Genomic DNA, 22,340 nt, shown 5'->3' on the forward strand with positions numbered 1-22,340 from the left:
GGCATCTGAATTGTAGTATCAGCAGTTACAAGTGAATGATGGTCAAAGTGTTTTTCTTTTTTTTATTTTTTTTTTGTGGGGGGGTCACCCTTCCTCGAGGGAAGATGGCCAGTGTGTTAAAAAATATATACATATACACAGTGTATAAAAAATTTAGGAATCAAACTACGAGTACATACAATGTTCATATTACACAACAATTACCTAGCAATTAACTAAGCGTCCTAAGAACATGATGCATTTCTTCCTGCTTGAGATTTTTAAACATTGTAATCAAGAACTACAAACTTTTATTAACACACATTAAACGAAATATAAATCTATATCACACAAATCACACACACAATGTACAACATTTAAATTTTGACCTTCTCTCTTTGGACAACAACTGCAGCAACAGTTATTGACAACTGTGTGAGGTGACATACCATCAAGATAGTCTGCCCGCATCCTAAAACATACTGTTGGTCTTCCCAGGTCTTTCCACGTTGATGCCAAATATTCCAGTCCAACACTAAAGATGTACACATAAAGATCCACATCATTGGACAGGTAACTCTCCTCGTCATCGAAGTACTAGAAAATTAATTTCACTTACAAAAATATATACAAATTTATAAAAAATTATTCTTAAAAGATAAGAAAATTAGAACTAAAAAAAAAAAGTTAGATAGGAAAACATGTCAGACAAAACAAAACCTTAAAAAATGATCATGGTAGCTTTGAGGCCCATGTTAAAAAAAATGAATTACAGTATTACTGATCAAGCAACAACTGTACCAATAATATTTCACTGAATGTAAAAATAAATCTATACAATAAAACAAACGATTAATAATGCTATGAAAATATAAAACTATATCTAAGGAAACATCTAATGTAAAAAAAAACCCTTAGATATCATTCATAATTATGTAAATGTCCAAGGATTTGAATAACCGAGTTCAACTTTTTTAAAATTAAACTGCACTGGAACTGGGATTCCAACTCGGGGCACACTTGCCTGGTCGTCACCAAGCAACTAAAAACTAATGCCTAGAATCACTTACTCAAGAAGCACCTAATAAGGCTGGAGTGATGGTTTTACCTATGGCATGCTACTCCACTCATAAAGCCACTCAAGCTAGGGAATGTACACAAGTATGTCATCATAATCCTAGCACATGCACATGTATCATATTTTGCCAGTAAATTGACTTTCCTTCCATTTTGGCTCAGAGCATCAGTCAGCACTGATTTGCCTCTAAGGCAGCACTAGTTTGACCTTCAAACACAGCACTCATAAGGCTTGCTGCACCTACTCCCCTCCCCCTTCTTTTTAATAATCCGGTTGTCTGCCACCGAGGTAGGTTGACCCAAAAACAGAAAAAACTTTTACCATCATTCACTTCATTTCTGTCTTGTTAGAGGGGCACTGACAAGGTAGTTCAAAACTGCAAATATCCCATCCCTCCTTCAGAATGAAGGCACAGTACTTCCTGCCTCCAGGACTTATTCATTCCTACAGTGAGTGAGATTAACAAGTTAAGGAAGCCTAGAGAACAAATGGATTTGTCAGTTAAAAATAGAAGAGGAGAGTTATTAAATGGAGAGTTAGAGGTATTGGGAAGATGGAGGGAATATTTTGAGGAATTGTTAAATGTTGATGAAGATAGGGAAGCTGTGATTTCGTGTATAGGGCAAGGAGGAATAACATCTTGTAGGAGTGAGGAAGAGCCAGTTGTGAGTGTGGGGGAAGTTCGTGAGGCAGTAGGTAAAATGAAAGGGGGTAAGGCAGCTGGGATTGATGGGATAAAGATAGAAATGTTAAAAGCAGGTGGGGATATAGTTTTGGAGTGGTTGGTGCAATTATTTAATAAATGTATGGAAGAGGGTAAGGTACCTAGGGATTGGCAGAGAGCATGCATAGTTCCTTTGCATAAAGGCAAAGGGGACAAAAGAGAGTGCAAAAATTATAGGGGGATAAGTCTTTAGCCTTATCTAAATACTGTTCACTTAAATGTTTCACTGTAAACACCTGGTCCATACACCCCCTACCTTTCCTAAAGCCTCCTTGTTCATCTGCTATCCTATTCTCCGTCTTACTCTTAATTCCTTCAATAATAACTCTACCATACACTTTACCAGGTATACTCAAGACTTTTTTTTTTTTTTTTTTTTTTTCAACAAGTCAGCTGTCTCCCACCGAGACAGGGTGACCCAAAAAAAGAAAGAAAATCCCCAAAAAGAAAATACTTTCATCATCATTCAACACTTTCACCACACTCGCACATTATCACTGTTTTTGCAGAGGTAATGTGCGAGTGTGGTGAAAGTGTGGACCAGGTGTTTACAGTGAAACATATAAGTGAACAGTATTTAGATAAGGCTAAAGAGATCTTTGTGGCATTTATGGATTTGGAAAAGGCGTATGACAGGGTGGATAGGGGGGCAATGTGGCAGATGTTGCAGGTGTATGGTGTAGGAGGTAGGTTACTGAAAGCAGTGAGGAGTTTTTACGGGATAGTGAGGTTCAAGTTAGAGTATGTAGGAAAGAGGGAAATTATTTCCCAGTAAAAGTAGGCCTTAGACATGGATGTGTGATGTCACCATGGTTGTTTAATATATTTATAGATGGGGTTGTAAGAGAAGTAAATGTGAGGGTCTTGGCAAAAGGCGTGGAGTTAAAAGATAAAGAATCACACATAAAGTGGGAGTTGTCACAGTTGCTCTTTGCTGATGACACTGTGCTCTTGGGAGATTCTGAAGAGAAGTTGCAGAGATTGGTGGATGAATCTGGTAGGGTGTGCAAAAGAAGAAAATTAAAAGTGAATACAGGAAAGAGTAAGGTTATGAGGATAACAAAAAGATTAGGTGATGAAAGATTGGATATCAGATTAGAGGGAGAGAGTATGGAGGAGGTGAATGTATTCAGATATTTGGGAGTGGACGTGTCAGCGGATGGGTCTATGAAAGATGAGGTGAATCATAGAATTGATGAGGGGAAAAGGGTGAGTGGTGCACTTAGGAGTCTGAGGAGACAAAGAACTTTGTCCTTGGAGGCAAAGAGGGGAATGTATGAGAGTATAGTTTTACCAACACTCTTATATGGGTGTGAAGCATGGGTGATGAATGTTGCAGCAAGGAGAAGGCTGGAGGCAGTGGAGATGTCATGTCTGAGGGCAATGTGTGGTGTGAATATAATGCAGAGAATTCGTAGTTTGGAAGTTAGGAGGAGGTGCGGGATTACCAAAACTGTTGTCCAGAGGGCTGAGGAAGGGTTGTTGAGGTGGTTCGGAAATGTAGAGAGAACGGAGCGAAACAGTGACTTCGAGAGTGTATCAGTCTGTAGTGGAAGGAAGGCGGGGTAGGGGTCGGCCTAGGAAAGGTTGGAGGGAGAGGGTAAAGGAGGTTTTGTGTGCGAGGGGCTTGGACTTCCAGCAGGCAAGCGTGAGCGTGTTTGATAGGAGTGAATGGAGACAAATGGTTTTTAATACTTGACGTGCTGTTGGAGTGTGAGCAAAGTAACATTTATGAAGGGGTTCAGGGAAACCGGCAGGCCGGACTTGAGTCCTGGAGATGGGAAGTACAGTGCCTGCACTCTGAAGGAGGGGTGTTAATGTTGCAGTTTAAAAACTGTAGTGTAAAGCACCCTTCTGGCAAGACAGTGATGGAGTGAATGATGGTGAAAGTTTTTCTTTTTCAGGCCACCCTACCTTGGTGGGAATCGGCCAGTGTGATGATAATAAAAAAAAAAATCTATGATAATGCAAAAGCTCATTTGGGCTGATTTATTTTGTAAAACAGTAGGTTCTTAAAGACTCGGTAGGTACTCAACTGTCTTCAAAAGAAGTGTAAAAATCAATCTACCAGTTAGTAATCCAAAATGAAACAGAACTATTTGTTAATAGTCTGTACAAAAGATACATTAGTATTGTACACATTAGGAGGATCTTTCCCTAATTTATAGAATTGCTTCTGCACAACAAACCAGTATAAAACACTAATATTTTATGCTTGGGGCTCGCCACGTTAAAAATCAAAACAAAGATAAGCAAGAGTTACTCCATTTCCTTAAGATTTCACTGATCAAGGCAGCTTTGATTGAAAGTGTCTTGATCCTGTTGGTCGTTTCCCTGAGAGCTTATCAAAACTATAAGGATTCTCACAGACAAGATTAATATGAGTAGTTCAAGGGATGATGAGGCCTCACACAGCAAGTCTCCATAAGCAAAGCTTAGTTCCAAGAGTGGGCAGGATTGGAACTTAAGACTAAGACTACAGAGGGGAGGGAAAAGACATCACTCAGCCAGAGTGGAAATAAAAGATCCACTCAAGATCTAAAACTATGCAATGCCCAAACTGTATTGCATAATCAGTGACTTTCTTTCATGCCTACCACTTTATTACTTCATTTAAACTACATTATTTGTATGGCATAAAAACTCATTATTATTATATTTCAAAGAAATATAATAATGAGGAGTCCAATTTAAGTACAGTACCTCCTTCCTACTCACTACCTTGATTCAGTCTTATGTATGGTTCACTGACTACCAGTACAGCAGTTTAGGAACTCAGTAAGGTGTAGAATAAAGACTAATTGAGACTAGGCACTTTCTCTCATACCTCAGGTAGTGGCAATTGAAAATGAGTTTACTCCATGACCCTAGAAGCTTCAAGGGTAATACATGCCATAACCAATTTTCAAGACAGTGCGCTTGTCCAGTAAGTCCTCCGCATCAAGATTTTGTAATTAGCAGTAGTGTGCATGTCTGGTAGGCTCTCCAAACAACAACCATGTCCGTTACATCGGCCACTTCAATACAACTGATTGTTGAAAATGGTATAAAATACCGACAAGTTGAAGATTAAGACGCATGTGCAACAGTTGGGTATCTTTATTGATGAAACATTTCACCTACACAGTAAGCTTCTTCAGTCAAATACAAAGGGAGAAATAGAAATGAAATAATGATGATTTAATTAGTCCATCAACCTTGGAGAAAGAGTATCTGAAGTGGTCAGTCCCTGAGACTGACCACTCAACTGTTGCACGAGTCTTAATCTTCATCTACAAGTGATTTTCGTTTAAAAAGACACTCCCTCCCACCTATTAGTCCACCATATTGAGGTTTCACTGTTTAGTCAGAGCTTGGTTGGTCCATGTAAAAATGAGGCTATACTGCAAATCTAACCAAAATGTTACTTCACATCGCATCAAGAGACTTGCCAATATACTGGTATAATACCAGGTGAGAGTCTTGCCCTCAAGTTTAGGCACACACTCAGGGTCTTTCACTAATAGGTCACACATTCATCACAAATGCAAAAACACGGCTGTCGAGATCTAAACAACTCGTCTTGTTCAAATGCTAAGCATGACCTCCCTTTCTATGTTTCCCAATCTTCTAAAAAGTAATAAGATTCCTAATTACAGTGTACTGGTTTTACTTAGCAATCAAGATATATCACTCCAGTACAATCTTTTCCTTGGCTAGGAACACTGTGGAACAGTGCTCATAGTCTAAATTCTAGATTCAATCAACAGTTTTGCTCCAAATATCCCCCTTCAAATTACTGAAAGGGACTCTAAAGCAGTGGTCTGAGGTTTAGTGTTTTCTTTCCTACTAGAGGGGGTATCTAATCCAGTATCTAATTTAACCCCCACTGACCTCAAATTGTTGTGTCCAGCACTGTAAAGTCAATGGTCACTGCTATTCCACTTCACATGGTGCTTAGACAACTGGTTTTTCTGTGGCTCTCCACAGAGTCAGGTCATGTGAATGGTCAATTCATGAAAGAGTAATAACTCAGGATGAAATGAAAACTACTGCATGTTACATGAAGACAATAGCAGTGATATGATTGGTGATTGAGATGACCAACAGTATGATTTTGTGCAGAATGTAGGAACACCCAGCTCACAATCCTTAAAAATAGAGGTAAATTTACAATAGTTTCTCAATCTTAAAAACATTGCTAGGATATCTAAATTAAATATTTTTCAATAAATTTGATTTACTTAGGCCTAAAATTTATATATTTTACTGAAGATCATTGTTAATTTTGCTTTCTTAATTTTTTAAAATAACAATCATCTGCTAAAGCAGGTGACCCAAAGAAGAAAATTCTTTTCTTCTTTCAACAAACCGGCCATATCCCACCGAGGTGGGGTGGCCCAAAAGGAAAAACGAAAGTTTTTCCTTTTAAATTTAGTAATATATATAGTAGTAGGTAGTAGGTTGGCAGACAGCAACCACCCAGGGAGGTACTACCGTCCTGCCAAGTGAGTGTAAAACGAAAGCCTGTGATTGTTTTACATGATGGTAGGATTGCTGATGTCTTTTGTCTGTCTCATAAATATGCAAGATTACAGGCATGTCTTGCTACTTCTACTTACACTTAGGTCACACTACACATACATGTACACATTTATCTATACACACTCATCTGAGTTTTCTTTGATTTTATCTTAATAGTTCTTGGTCTTATTACTTTTCCTTTTATATCCATGGGGAAGTGGAATAAGAATCTTTCCTCCGTAAGCCATGCGTGTTGTAAAAGTCAACTAAAATGCCGGGAACAATGGGCTAGTAACCCCTTTTCCTGTAAAGATTACTAAAAAGAATAAGAAGAAAATTGTTTTCTTTCTTTTTTGGGTCACCCTGCCTCGGTGGGAGACGGCCGACTTGTTGGGAAAAAAAAAAAAAAAATATATATACGTATATATATATACAGGAGAAGGGGTTACTAGCCCCTTGCTCCCGGCATTTTAGTCGCCTCTTACGACACGCATGGCTTACGGAGGAAGAATTCTGTTCCACTTCCCCATGGAGGTAAGAGGAAATAAACAAGAACAAGAACTAGTAAGAAATATAGAAGAAAACCCAGAGGGGTGTGTATATATATGCTTGTACATGTATGTGTAGTGTGACCTAATTGTAAGTAGGAGTAGCAAGACGTACCTGAAACCTTGCATGTTTATGAGACAGAAAAATGGACACCAGCAATCCTACCATCACGTAAAACAATTACAGCTTTCCGTTTTACACTCACTTGGCAGAACGGTAGTACCTCCCTGGGCGGTTGCTGTCTACCAACCTACTACTTAGGAAGAAGAAAATACATTCATCATTAATTCAAGTGCCATCTTTCCAACAGTGTGCTGACATCACAATCAGATTACCCTCCAACTACAACACCTCTCCCCTCCTTCAGAGAGTAAGTACTGCCCTTCCCACTTCCAGGACTCTGGCTAACCAGTTTCCCTGAATTCCTTCATAAAAAATTGCCTTGCTTACACTCCAACAGCATGTCCATTTAAAAACCACTTGTCTCCATTCACTCTTATATAACACACTCACACAAGCTTGCCAAATGCTCAGCCCCTACAACTCAAAGCCTCTTGTATCCCCCCTCACTCCAACCATACCTGGGATGAGCCCCCAACCCTCCTACCTTTCATCCCAGATTTATACAACCTCTTCATCAACCTAAAGTATACCTCTCCATTTACGCAGTGTTTAAGAAAGAGCAATAATACATCGAAAAATAAACATTCTTTTGAAATTCATAATGTCAAATTCTGGAGACCATAAGGGACAGGTTGGGAACAAGCCTGAAATTTAATTGGGCAGTGAAAAGTTTAAAGGAAATGAAATAGAGATAAAAGAATAATCAACAGATAATGTGAATCCCATGCTTAACAAGAGTAATGCTAAGCATATGGAAGGCGTCGATATAATAGGAATATATTTCATGTCACAGTTAATGCAGAGGGAAGCAAACAGTTAAACAGGAAACATCTACATTCTAATTTATGTACAAATACGCTCACTATTTTAGTCAAAATTAATAATCAATCTTTCTATGCTTACAAACCATCAAACTACAAAAATATGAATATTTTAATTCCCAAGTACATCATACTCACTTCCTAAAGTGGTTTTACTGCTAAAATTACAACCAATAAACCATACACTTGTAGGGTAATAGTGTTATTGTATTCATAGTACATACACTAATACACATGCACTATCTTAATAAAACTACAATCACAAGAATGTAAGTACTGTATCAGATTGCTCAAACCTACTCCAAATGCACCTCCAACTGGAGTCTATGACCAGGACTTAAGGGAAAATATCATCTTATGGATAACATCCAATAATTTATTAACGACATATACTCTCCTACATACTATCTTACTTCATTCTTCATAAGATGACATTAAAGAGAAATATAAATGCATTAATAATGAAACTATGTAGTTTTCCTTTTTTTTTTTTTTTTTTTTTTTTACATGCAGCAAACTGTGCATACCTTTATCATGACTAAGAGTCTCAGCAATCTGATGGCTATCAGATTACATCTACAAAATGCAGGGAGGGAAGGCACAATGCTAAGGATGATGGCGAGAGACAAACATCTGTGTTACCTAGAAAACTCTGATTTAACTCCAATGTAACAATGGGTCGGCCCAACATGTGCTTCCAGGTACATTGCAAGAAGTTGAGCTCTGTTTTGAAAATATCTAAAAGAAGGTCCAAGTCGGAGGCTATGAAGAATCGTTGTCGGTCTGCAAACTGAAATAAGTTATACAGAAAGGAGAAGTAAGGTATATTATAATGCCTGAAGAAAGTAAAGAAATACTACAAGGACAAATTTAAGAGACTTTTTTGTCCAAGCCCATCAATTCAGCACTTTCACGTCCTTTATTCATAAAATTACATTTCTCGAAAGGTGTACCGTACTTGACAATTCATTAAAAACCTCATGTTTGCCATTAATCAAGTACCCCATATGTATACACCTTGCATGTCTAAAGAGTAATACAGTATCATGGCTAGCATACTGTAAGGGGCAAATTAACAAAAGCATCAGTATTCCTGGCCGGTTGTTTTTTCAAATTTGAGATATATTATTTCACTGCTTCAAAATAAAGTGCTTACCCTCTGCACTGTATAAAGATACAGTGGTACCTTGACTTACGAGTTTAATTCGTTCCGTGACTCAGCTCGTAACTCCATTTGCTCGTATATCAAATCAATTTTCCTCGTTAAAATTAACTGAAATGCCATTAATCCATTCCAGCCACCGAAAAAGCACCCAATGTTTTTGTTATGGGGTTTTAAATAAAAAAATTGTATTTATCAACAAGAAATTATTTTTGCCTTTTTTGTCAGGTCCCAGCAATGTTTTAGAAATGCTGGAGTATACAGTGGACCCCCGCCTAACGATCACCTCCCAATGCGACCAATTATGCAAGTGTATTTATATAAGTGCGTTTGTACGTGTATGTGTGGGGGTCTGAAATGGACTAATCTACTTCACAATATTCCTTATGGGAACAAATTCGGTCAGTACTTGCACCTGAACATACTTCTGGAATGAAAAAATATCGTTAATCGGGGGTCCACTGTATATGAAACTCCTTGAAGGAGTAAGATGAGGGTCACTCCACTGCTAACAGTGCAGCAGTGGTGACATTTGATGATCGTGCACTGTCTTGGCTTTATTTTTCATTGTTACACAAACATGTCTGTCTGTTTCTATCTATTTGTCTACGCAGCTCTATGCTTATCTGTCTTTCTGTCTGCCTGTGTTTCTGTCTTCCTGTCCCTCTACCTATCTCTGTCTCAGAGAGAGCCAATCATGAACCAACAGGTATTACACATGATGCCTTATATCTACAAGCACAGTATAGCACTTTGTCTAAATATTTTTGGTTATCCTAGGTAATTCACACAATGTATAAGTGTATTTATGTGTACCTGTGAGACAGAGATAGAGAGATTGAGATAGACAGAAATAGACAGAGATAGACAGACACAGATAGACAGAGATAGATACAGACAGACAGAAGGAGATAGAGACAGCCAAAGCAAATCAGCCAGCCGGCCAGCCAGCCAGCTGGCCACCCAGCCAGCCGACCTGCCGAACATGTATTACACGTTCCAGAATTGTTTCTCTTTACTTAGGGCATACGTTGTAAAACATTCTGGCAGGATGACACTGCCAGTGGTATCAAAATTAAAAGAACATTACACATTGGTTATTAGTGAGGTTTTTTATATTTCCTTGGTATCTCCTGCGAGTGGTGGCGTATCTGAAGCTCGCTCATAACTCAGATTTTGGCTCGCAATTCAAAGCAAAAAATCGACCAAGCCACGGCTCGTAACTCGAAAAACTCGTAAGTTGGGGCACTCGTAAATCAAGGTACCACTACTATCCTACGAAAAAATCTGACTTATTTTTACAGAATACACAATAACCCACACACACAGGAAAAAGAAACTTCTGATGTTTTGGTTCGACTCAAATCATTAATTAGATAAGGGTGCAAGTCAGACCAAAATTGTCGTCATAAATTTCTTTCTCCTATGTAGGGGGTTATTTGTGAATTTTGCAGAATGTTATTTTTGCCAACACCTACATGTATAAACTTTTATTTGAAGAAAATGAAGATCTGTGAAAAAGAGGTTTGTGTATTATTAGAGAGGTAAAGCTATAACCCCACCATAAATGGTTATAGATCCATGTTTGAGAACAATGTAAAATTCCATGCTTTTCTTGAGAGATTAATAATAAATTATGCCAGTATTCAAATAATGTCATATTAATAAATGATAGATAAGTGATATAGCAGTATTGCTTAAATTCTAGTGACAGTCACTAAGAGGGACTTCATATATATATCTGAAAATTTGTAATAATTAATACTATTAAAGTTATTATTACTTGTATAAGTTACAAATAAAAAAAAAAAAAAAAAAAAAAAAAAAAAAAAAAAAAAGGCAGAGTTATTCTGATGTGTGTCATTTCCTGAGTTTAAGTAACCAATAGGCACCCGAGATGATACCACATTAGTGGATTTTGTACTAATGTATAGTAATACAATGCATTACAGTACAGATCGGCCACCACTAATCTGGCAACCAGTTATCCAGTTCCATCAGTAATCCGGCACCAATTTCAGCTAGCATAATTTCAACTTTCATCATTATACTGACTCAAATTTAATCATTAGACTGACTCAGAAATTGTGCAGATGGTTGTAAATCCACAGCAGCAAGCCAGGGGAGGAGAAAGCAGTGATGAAACTGAGGAAGATGTAGCAGAAAGTGTTTCTATTGAGAGGTTAATTAAGTGTATTCTAACCAAACCACTCTGTAATCTGGCAAACTCACTAATCCTGCACACTACCGGATTAATGATGCCGGATTAATGATGGCCGACCTGTACTGTATATCGTACTAACACAAAGCAAAGAAAATATATCCATGATTCGTGTTTTTCAACACTAATGTCACATTAAATTTCAAGTTTTAAAACTGCATAGCAGAAAAATATTTAGCAGAAGCTAATAAATCACAAGCTGAATCTAGAAAACATATGTTACTAATAATGAACTTAGAAAGGGTAGCATAACATCATGTGGTGAAGTTAACATGAGGACTATCACAATAAATTACATTTTGTAAAAGCAGCACATCCATTCAGAGATGAATGATCCATCGTGTGCAAGAGAAAATCTCATTCAAAACTATTTATTTGTTAAAGAAAAATATGTTTACACTTCAATTAGCTAAATTTTAACTGCAAGAGCCAACTGAAAAAAATGAAAGATAAAAGTCCTTTAAACATTTAGGTAAATAAGATAATTTGCTTAACATATTACAAATTTACATAAAATACTGTAATATTAATATGAAAACAAATCCTCACCTATTACATCTTCAGTAAAAACCACTTTTAGAGATATGTATCTCTCAGACTGTGACACAAAAACAATGAGTCCAGACTTACTTGTGGTGTGAATGCAAAGATTCTATCTTGAAGAGAATAAAGTTTACTGGTGGAGAGGATACCAACATCACGGCTCTGACGTCCTGAGAGTCCAAGCTTCTGGTTGCGTCCTGCCATCATGAAAGCAAGCATTCAAAAACCTAAGTTGAAAAGACACACACACAAATGGATATGCCTGATATGTTACAAGTGGAAAAATAACAGGCAGAATACAGCAAATCGTAAGTTTTACCTTGTCTGTTTTGTTACTACCGAACACAGTGTCCTTTTCACATTTTCTGGTGAACCTGTCTAGTCTATAGAACAAGGCAGTAAATTACAATTCATAAATAAAGAACGAAGTGTCAGAGCTGAATAGTCTATCTAGTATATGAGAAAAACTCAGAGAATGTTCAGAAAATAGTTAAGAGAAAATAAGTGTATACAGTAGGGGCCCACTTATACGGCGGGTTAGGTTCCAGGCTACCGCCGTAAAGCGGAAATCGCCGTAAAGTGGAACACCCTTTTTTTCCACTTATAAATGCATACAAACACTAGATAACAAGTTTACACTAACATATATTAAGTTAGCAATAGAACCAGGCATCAAAAAACAATAAAAAGGTACAATACACACATAGTGCACTCATTACTTACCTTAAAATATTTATAGTCTTAATCTAGGGTGAGACAAGTAGTATTTATTGTAAGAAATCAAGTGTGGTATGTATTGTAATAGCCTCACCAGGCCACCCCACCCACACATACTATTCTATGATATTTAAGCATCCCAGAGCGATAAAATGTATATACAGTTCACTCATTACTTACCTTAAAATATTTGTAGTCTTAATGTAGGGTCAGGAGTAAGTAAATGAGATAAAACGAATAAATGAGAGAGAGAAAGAATGAGTACATGAGAGGGGGCAGGCGCAGTTATGTAAACAAACCAGGGGAAGGTAAGTTTTGTAAACAAACGAAATGTACACGTCTGGTTTGTGTACAAGTTACATTGTGTACAGGTTGTCTCTACATTGATACGGTAGAATTAATAAAGAAGAACACTCCCATTCTCATGTAACATCATTTTGAGAAGAAATGAAGCTCTGAGTGAAGGCAATGGAAATAAGTCACACTGACTTTTTTGGGTTATCCTAGGTTCTCTACACGTATGTTGTTATGTATGATAATCTATGTAACTGTATTTGTGTATACCTGAATAAACTTACTTACATACATACGAAAGGAATAATTTTCTACAGTTACCCCCAGTAACACATTTACTCTTATGTTAGATTAGAGAAAATGTTATTCTTGGCGTCACTTGTACAAGTTATGTGGCTCCCACATCTTATATTTATGTTTATTTATTCTATTGTGGGGTGTATTTATCATCTTTTTATGTTATGTATCGTGTTTATTATATAATTTTGAAAAAAATATCATGGATGGATTAATGAAAATGTGTATATTACCGTAATATACGACATTTAATGAGACTCGGTATTGTTATTATCACCACTTGTGCAAGTCGTCTGCTACGACATCTAACATTTGTTTATTTATTCTACTGTGGGGTGTATTTATCTTATTTATATGTTATGCATCGTGTTTATTATATAATTTTGAAAAAAATATCATGGATGGATTAATGAAAATGTGTATATTAACGTAATATACGACATTTAAATGACTCGATGTATGTAAGTTTATTTAGGTACAGGTATACATAAGTATAATTATCAGAGTAGTAGGTTGGTAGACAGCAACCACCCAGGGAAGTACTACCGTCCTGCCAGATGACTGTGAAACAAAAACCTGTAATTGTTTTGCATGATGGTAGGATTGCTGGTTTCTTTTTCTGTCTCATAAACACGCTAAGATAACAGGGATATCTTGCTACTCCTACTAACACTTTGGTCACACTTCACAGACACGCACATGCATATATATATATACATACATCTAGGTTTTTCTCCTTTTTCTAAATAGCTCTTGTTCTTTTTTATTTCTTCTATTGTCCATGGGGAAGTGGAAAAGAATCTTTCCTCCGTAAGCCATGCGTGTCGTATGAGGCGACTAAAATGCCGGGAGCAATGGGCTAGTAACCCCTTCTCCTGTATACAATTACTAAAAAAGAGAAGAAGAAAAACTTTATAAAACTGGGTTGCTTAAATGTGCGTGGATGTAGTGCGGATGACAAGAAACAGATGATTGCTGATGTTATGAATGAAAAGAAGTTGGATGTCCTGGCCCTAAGCGAAACAAAGCTGAAGGGGGTAGGAGAGTTTCAGTGGGGGGAAATAAATGGGATTAAATCTGGAGTATCTGAGAGAGTTAGAGCAAAGGAAGGGGTAGCAGTAATGTTAAATGATCAGTTATGGAAGGAGAAAAGAGAATATGAATGTGTAAATTCAAGAATTATGTGGATTAAAGTAAAGGTTGGATGCGAGAAGTGGGTCATAATAAGCGTGTATGCACCTGGAGAAGAGAGGAATGCAGAGGAGAGAGAGAGATTTTGGGAGATGTTAAGTGAATGTATAGGAGCCTTTGAACCAAGTGAGAGAGTAATTGTGGTAGGGGACTTGAATGCTAAAGTAGGAGAAACTTTTAGAGAGGGTGTGGTAGGTAAGTTTGGGGTGCCAGGTGTAAATGATAATGGGAGCCCTTTGATTGAACTTTGTATAGAAAGGGGTTTAGTTATAGGTAATACATATTTTAAGAAAAAGAGGATAAATAAGTATACACGATATGATGTAGGGCGAAATGACAGTAGTTTGTTGGATTATGTATTGGTAGATAAAAGACTGTTGAGTAGACTTCAGGATGTACATGTTTATAGAGGGGCCACAGATATATCAGATCACTTTCTAGTTGTAGCTACACTGAGAGTAAAAGGTAGATGGGATACAAGGAGAATAGAAGCATCAGGGAAGAGAGAGGTGAAGGTTTATAAACTAAAAGAGGAGGCAGTTAGGGTAAGATATAAACAGCTATTGGAGGATAGATGGGCTAATGAGAGCATAGGCAATGGGGTCGAAGAGGTATGGGGTAGGTTTAAAAATGTAGTGTTAGAGTGTTCAGCAGAAGTTTGTGGTTACAGGAAAGTGGGTGCAGGAGGGAAGAGGAGCGATTGGTGGAATGATGATGTAAAGAGAGTAGTAAGGGAGAAAAAGTTAGCATATGAGAAGTTTTTACAAAGTAGAAGTGATGCAAGGAGGGAAGAGTATATGGAGAAAAAGAGAGAGGTAAAGAGAGTGGTGAAGCAATGTAAAAAGAGAGCAAATGAGAGAGTGGGTGAGATGTTATCAACAAATTTTGTTGAAAATAAGAAAAAGTTTTGGAGTGAGATTAACAAGTTAAGAAAGCCTAGAGAACAAATGGATTTGTCAGTTAAAAATAGGAGAGGAGAGTTATTAAATGGAGAGTTAGAGGTATTGGGAAGATGGAAGGAATATTTTGAGGAATTGTTAAATGTTGATGAAGATAGGGAAGCTGTGATTTCGTGTATAGGGCAAGGAGGAATAACATCTTGTAGGAGTGAGGAAGAGCCAGTTGTGAGTGTGGGGGAAGTTCGTGAGGCAGTAGGTAAAATGAAAGGGGGTAAGGCAGCCGGGATTGATGGGATAAAGATAGAAATGTTAAAAGCAGGTGGGGATATAGTTTTGGAGTGGTTGGTGCAATTGTTTAATAAATGTATGGAAGAGGGTAAGGTACCTAGGGATTGGCAGAGAGCATGCATAGTTCCTTTGTATAAAGGCAAAGGGGATAAAAGAGAGTGCAAAAATTATAGGGGGATAAGTCTGTTGAGTGTACCTGGTAAAGTGTATGGTAGAGTTATAATTGAAAGAATTAAGAGTAAGACGGAGAATAGGATAGCAGATGAACAAGGAGGCTTTAGGAAAGGTAGGGGGTGTGTGGACCAGGTGTTTACAGTGAAACATATAATTTTTTTTTATTTTTTTTTTTTATCTTTTTTTTTTTTTTTTCAACAAGTCGGCCGTCTCCCACCGAGGCAGGGTGACCCAAAAAAGAAAGAAAATCCCCAAAAAGAAAATACTTTCATCATCATTCAACACTTTCACCACACTCGCACATTATCACTGTTTTTGCAGAGGTGCTCAGAATACAACAGTCTAGAAGCATAAACATATAAAGATACACAACATATCCCTCCAAACTGCCAATATCCCAAACCCCTCCTTTAAAGTGCAGGCATTGTACTTCCCATTTCCAGGACTCAAGTCCGACTATATGAAAATAACCGGTTTCCCTGAATCCCTTCACTAAATATTACCCTGCTCACACTCCAACAGATCGTCAGGTCCCAAGTACCATTCGTCTCCATTCACTCCTATCTAACACGCTCACGCACGCTTGCTGGAAGTCCAAGCCCCTTACCCACAAAACCTCCTTTACCCCCTCTCTCCAACCCTTTCGAGGACGACCCCTACCCCGCCTTCCTTCCCCTATAGATTTATATGCTTTCCATGTCATTCTACTGTGATCCATTCTCTCTAAATGACCAAACCACCTCAACAACCCCTCTTCTGCCCTCTGACTAATACTTTTATTAACTCCACACCTTCTCCTAATTTCCACACTCCGAATTTTCTGCATAATATTTACACCACACATTGCCCTTAAACATATAAGTGAACAGTATTTAGATAAGGCTAAAGAGGTCTTTGTGGCATTTATGGATTTGGAAAAGGCGTATGACAGGGTGGATAGGGGGGCAATGTGGCAGATGTTGCAAGTGTATGGTGTAGGAGGTAGGTTACTGAAAGCAGTGAAGAGTTTTTACGAGGATAGTGAGGCTCAAGTTAGAGTATGTAGGAAAGAGGGAAATTTTTTCCCAGTAAAAGTAGGCCTTAGACAAGGATGTGTGATGTCACCGTGGTTGTTTAATATATTTATAGATGGGGTTGTAAGAGAAGTAAATGCGAGGGTCTTGGCAAGAGGCGTGGAGTTAAAAGATAAAGAATCACACACAAAGTGGGAGTTGTCACAGCTGCTCTTTGCTGATGACACTGTGCTCTTGGGAGATTCTGAAGAGAAGTTGCAGAGATTGGTGGATGAATTTGGTAGGGTGTGCAAAAGAAGAAAATTAAAGGTGAATACAGGAAAGAGTAAGGTTATGAGGATAACAAAAAGATTAGGTGATGAAAGATTGAATATCAGATTGGAGGGAGAGAGTATGGAGGAGGTGAACGTATTCAGATATTTGGGAGTGGACGTGTCAGCGGATGGGTCTATGAAAGATGAGGTGAATCATAGAATTGATGAGGGAAAAAGAGTGAGTGGTGCACTTAGGAGTCTGTGGAGACAAAGAACTTTGTCCTTGGAGGCAAAGAGGGGAATGTATGAGAGTATAGTTTTACCAACGCTCTTATATGGGTGTGAAGCGTGGGTGATGAATGTTGCAGCGAGGAGAAGGCTGGAGGCAGTGGAGATGTCATGTCTGAGGGCAATGTGTGGTGTGAATATAATGCAGAGAATTCGTAGTTTGGAAGTTAGGAGGAGGTGCGGGATTACCAAAACTGTTGTCCAGAGGGCTGAGGAAGGGTTGTTGAGGTGGTTCGGACATGTAGAGAGAATGGAGCGAAACAGAATGACTTCAAGAGTGTATCAGTCTGTAGTGGAAGGAAGGCGGGGTAGGGGTCGGCCTAGGAAGGGTTGGAGGGAGGGGGTAAAGGAGGTTTTGTGTGCGAGGGGCTTGGACTTCCAGCAGGCATGCTTGAGCGTGTTTGATAGGAGTGAATGGAGACAAATGGTTTTTAATACTTGACGTGCTGTTGGAGTGTGAGCAAAGTAACATTTATGAAGGGATTCAGGGAAACCGGCAGGCCGGACTTGAGTCCTGGAGATGGGAAGTACAGTGCCTGCACTCTGAAGGAGGGGTGTTAATGTTGCAGTTTAAAAACTGTAGTGTAAAGCACCCTTCTGGCAAGACAGTGATGGAGTGAATGATTGTGAAAGTTTTTCTTTTTCGGGCCACCCTGCCTTGGTGGGAATCGGCCGGTGTGATAATAAAAAAAAAAAAATATAAAATATGAAATAACTTTTAAAAACATTTGAAATTTTGGAGTTTCCAGACAAAATGGAGAGACTTAGTGCTTACTGAGCTCATGGAGAATGTAAACAAACAGGGTGGGGCACGGTGACCGTATTAGAAAGTCAGGTGGGGGGAGCCGTATAGTGAGTTTTGGTCATAATTTGAAATGTCCGTATTAGCGGAACGCCGTAAAGCGGAACGCCGTAAAGCGGGGCCCTCCTGTATTTCTTATTGAAATTAAGAAAAAATGCATCAGATTGACACTTTTCTACCATAACACTTTATTGTTTTTACTCTTAACATACAGATCCAGCTGTTCTCTTCATTTCCTTGTATTCTTTATCTTTCTCAAAAACTTTTAATTTTTGCAGAACAATGCCAGTTGATACCTATCTCGGTTTTGCACGTACCCAGATGAGCATAGAGCTTTGACAACACCCTGGCTGGCTGAACTTCAATGGGTGACACTTCAGAAATAGTCTGTACTTGGATGTCAAGAGCAAGGAGCTTGGCCTGAATACTGGCATCTTCTGCTAACACCACCACCTGTACAACCACATCTGGCTTCTTCTCGGAGCCTAGACGACGATTAAGAGGATCCAACTCACCACACGCCAAGAATTTCTGCAACGATTTAAATTATACATTACATAAATTTAAAAACAGTCACTTAATATACTGCACATTCTTCAAACAAACACATAATATGTATATACATACAATTACCACAAATTAATTATAAAAAAAAGAGTACACCAAGACAGGGTTCTACTCTTGAAACTACATGCAGTATAAAAAGTAAAGTATCTCTTACTTAATAATAATAATAATACCATGCATGTCATAAGGGGAGACTAAAATGCCTGGAGCAAGAGGCTAGTAACCACCACTTCTGTATAAATTACTAAATTTAAAAAGAAAGGCTTTGGTTTTTATATTTAGGTTACCCTGCCTCAGGGTGATATGGCCATTGTTAAAATATAATAATAAAAATAAAGAGAATAAGAAAAATAAAAATAAGAGGAAGAATGTAATGCAGAGAATCCGTAGTTTGGAGATTAGGAGGAGGTGCGGGATTACCAAAACTATTATCCAGAGGGCTAAGGAGGGGTTATTGAGATGGTTTGGATATGTAGAGAGGGTGGAACGAAATAGAATGACTTCGAGAGTGTATAAATCTGTAGTGGAGGGCATGCGGGGTAGGGTTCAGCCTAGGAAAGGTTGGGAGGGAGGGGGTAGAGGAGGTTTAGTGTGCGAGGGGCTTGGATTTCCAGCAAGCGTGAGTGAGCGTGTTAGGAGCAAATGGAGACAAGTGGCTTTTAGGACTTGACATGCTGATGGAGTGTAAGCAAGGTAACATTCATGAAGAGATTCAGGGAAATTGGCAGGCCGGACTCGAGTCCCGGAGATGGGAAGTACAGTGCCGGCACTCTGAAGGAGGGGTGTTAATGTTGCAGTTTTATAACTGTAGTGTAAGCATGCCTCTAGAAAGACAGTGATGGAGTGAATGATGAAAGTTTTTCTTTTTCGGGCTACCCTGCCTTGGTGGGAAACAGCCTATGTGTTAATAAAATAAAAAAAATAGGAAGAAAAAGAGAACAGGGACAACTCTGACTATCCTTTCTGTCATGTCATTCACATATACAAGAAACAGCACCAACACTAAGACTGATCCTTGTGGAACCCCACTCAACACACAACCCCACTTTGACACCTCATTACATACCATCACTCATTGTTTCCCTCCTGTCAGGTATTTCCTGATACACTGCAGTGCTTTTCCTGTTATTACTGCTTGCTCCTCTAGCTTTTACACCAATCTCTTATGCAGTACTGTGTTGAGAGCTTTCTTACAGTTCAAAAAAATGCAATCTGCCCATCCCTCTATCTCCTGTCTTACTTCTGTTACCTTGTCATAGAACCTCATATCATGGGTAAGGAGGAGATCCTTATCCTCAATATAGGAAAGGAAGGAAGGATGTAGCAATACATAGGGAAGATTGAGGTAAGATGGTACCATACTATCATGTCTCATTGTTTAACACTTAAATAACCACACTCGTTAGATTTACTATGTCACATATACCTCGATATTATGAAGATTAAAATCTTCAAGCCTCTCAATATAACGAAAGTCCAAATACTATATGCAGCACTTACTCTTAATATCATTATTACAGAATAAAGGTGGGGAAGCATGTACAGTCCCTTTATATAAAGGGAAGGGGGACAAAAGAGATTGTAAAAATTGTAGAGGAATAAGTTTACCGAGTATACCAGGAAAAGTGTACGGTAGGGCTATTATTGAAAGAATTAGAGGTAAGACAGAATGTAGGAGTGCAGATGAGCAAGGAGGTTTTAGAGTGGGTAGGGGATGTGTAGATCAAGTGTTTACATTGAAGCATATATGTGAACAGTATTTAGATTAAAGGTAGGGAAGTTCTTATTGCATTTATGGATTTAGAAAAGGTATATGATAGAGTGGATAGGGAAGCAATGTGGCAGATGTTGCAAGTATATGGAATAGGTGGTAAGTTACTAAATACTGTAAAGAGTTTTTATGAGGATAGTCAGGCTCAGGTTATGGTGTGTAGAAGAGATGGAGATTACTTCCCAGTAAAAGTAGATCTTAGACAGGGATGTGTAATGTCACCATGGTTGTGTAATATATTTATAGATGGGGTTGTAAAAGAAGTAAATGCTAGGGTGTTCGGGAGAGGGGTGAGATTAAATTATGGGGAATCAAATACAAAATGGGAATTGACACAGTTACTTTTTGTTGACGATACTGTGCTTATGGGAGATTCTAAAGAAAAACTGCTAAGGTTAGTGGACGAGTTTAGGAGTGTGTGTAAAGGTAGAAAGTTGAAAGTGAACATAGAAAAGAGTAAGGTGATGAGGGTATCAAATGATTTAGATAAAGAAAGACTGGATATCAAATTGGGGAGGAGTATGGAAGAAGTGAATCTTTTCAGATATTTGGGAGTTGACGTGTCAGCGGATGGATTTATGAAGGATGAGGTTAATCATAGAATTGATGAGGGAAAAAAAGGTGAGTGGTGCATTGAGGTATATGTGGAGACAAAAAACATTATCTATGGAGGCAAAGAAGAGAATGTATGAAAGTATAGTAGTACCAACACTCTTATATGGGTGTGAATCTTGGGTTGTAAATGCTGCAGCGAAGAGGAGGTTGGAGGCAGTGGAGATGTCCCATCTAAGGGCTATGTGTGGTGTAAATATGCAGAAAATTCGGAGTGTGGAAATTAGGTGGTGTGGAGTTAATAAAAGTATTAGTCAGAGGGCTGAAGAGGGGTTGTTGAGGTGGTTTGGTCATTTAGAGAGAATGGATCAAAGTAGAATGATATGGAGAGCGTATAAATCTGTAGGGGAAAGAAGGCGGGGTAGGGGTCGTCCTCGAAAAGGTTGGAAGGTAGGGATAAAGGAGGTTTTGTGGGCGAGGGGCTTGGACTTCCAGCCAGCGTGCGTGAGCGTGTTCGATAGAGTGAATGGAGACGAATGGTACACCTACCATCTGACTTACGACCGAGTTCGGTTCCGAGAAACCGGTTGTAAGTTGAAATGGTCGTAAGTCGAACTTTACTACTGAATATCAACAAAACATTTTTGTAATGACTTTATTTTATTGTTTTATTTTGGTATTTCATGTTTTACTTTACTTTTTATGTTGTTAGTACTGTATTTTATACTGTAAGGTTTAGGATAAACACTGTGTACAACACAAATAGTTGTTTATTTCCCAGAAATTTGGCATAAAAAACACGGTCGTAAGTCAAGTGGTCTTAAGTCGAGCAGGTCGTAAGTCGGACAGTAGGTGTATTTGGGACCTGACGAGCGGTAGGAGTGTGAGCAGGGTAATATTTAGTGAAGGGATTCGGGGAAACCGGTTATTTTTATATAGCCAGACTCGAATCCTGGAAATGGGAAGTACAATGCCTGCACTCTAAAGGAGGGGTTTTGGGATATTGGCAGTTTGGAGGGATATGTTGTGTATCTTTATGCGTATATGCTTCCAAGCTGTTGTATCCTGGGCACCTCTGCAAAAACAGTGATTATGTGTGATTGAGGTGAAAGTGTTGAATGATGATGAAAGTATTTTCTTTTTGGGGATTTTCTTTCTTTTTGGGTCACCCTGCCTCGGTGGGAGACGGCCGACTTGTCGAAAAAAACAAAAAAAATTAAAGACAATATTGCATATTTATTCAAACAAATGAATTAGAATGCTAAATTAAACAATTTAAGATTTGGTCACTGAGAAAGGGATCTGACACTAGGATATCTGGGAAGATACAATATAATGAGTTATTTGAATTATTTAAAACTGAGAAAACACAGTTACCTAAATCTAATGAATATTTACTTACACTAAACAGAATCTTTGGTTCCACACAGCTTACATATCCACTCCAACTGTGGAATACTTCAGTCAGCAGAGCACTGCCCTAGCACCAGGATAGTAACCTACCCCTCTACTCTCCTCCCTTTGGTATTG

The 22,340-nt window shown here is 38.4% G+C and overlaps 1 protein-coding gene across 15 annotated transcripts in view; it reads right to left on the reverse strand.

Moving 5' to 3' along the window:
• The window catches only part of LOC128699776 (probable phosphorylase b kinase regulatory subunit alpha), a 353,571-nt gene that overhangs the window by 279,551 nt on the left and 51,680 nt on the right, over nt 1-22,340 (reverse strand). For 10 of the 15 annotated variants that reach the window (XM_070102268.1, XM_070102278.1, XM_070102277.1 and 7 more), the window contains 3 exons: nt 18,238-18,451; nt 11,791-11,900; nt 8,420-8,567 (listed from right to left, as the gene is read on the reverse strand). In XM_070102268.1, the coding sequence (XP_069958369.1) occupies nt 8,420-8,567; nt 11,791-11,900; nt 18,238-18,451 (472 nt within the window). Of the gene's footprint in view, nt 1-428; nt 577-8,419; nt 8,568-11,790; nt 11,901-18,237; nt 18,452-22,340 lie in introns of all 15 variants that reach the window. The other 5 variants (XM_070102279.1, XM_070102274.1, XM_070102271.1 and 2 more) reach the window with 2 other exon arrangements.

This window comes from Cherax quadricarinatus, chromosome 81 (genome assembly GCF_038502225.1).
Source record: "Cherax quadricarinatus isolate ZL_2023a chromosome 81, ASM3850222v1, whole genome shotgun sequence".
Lineage (NCBI taxonomy): Eukaryota > Metazoa > Arthropoda > Malacostraca > Decapoda > Parastacidae > Cherax > Cherax quadricarinatus.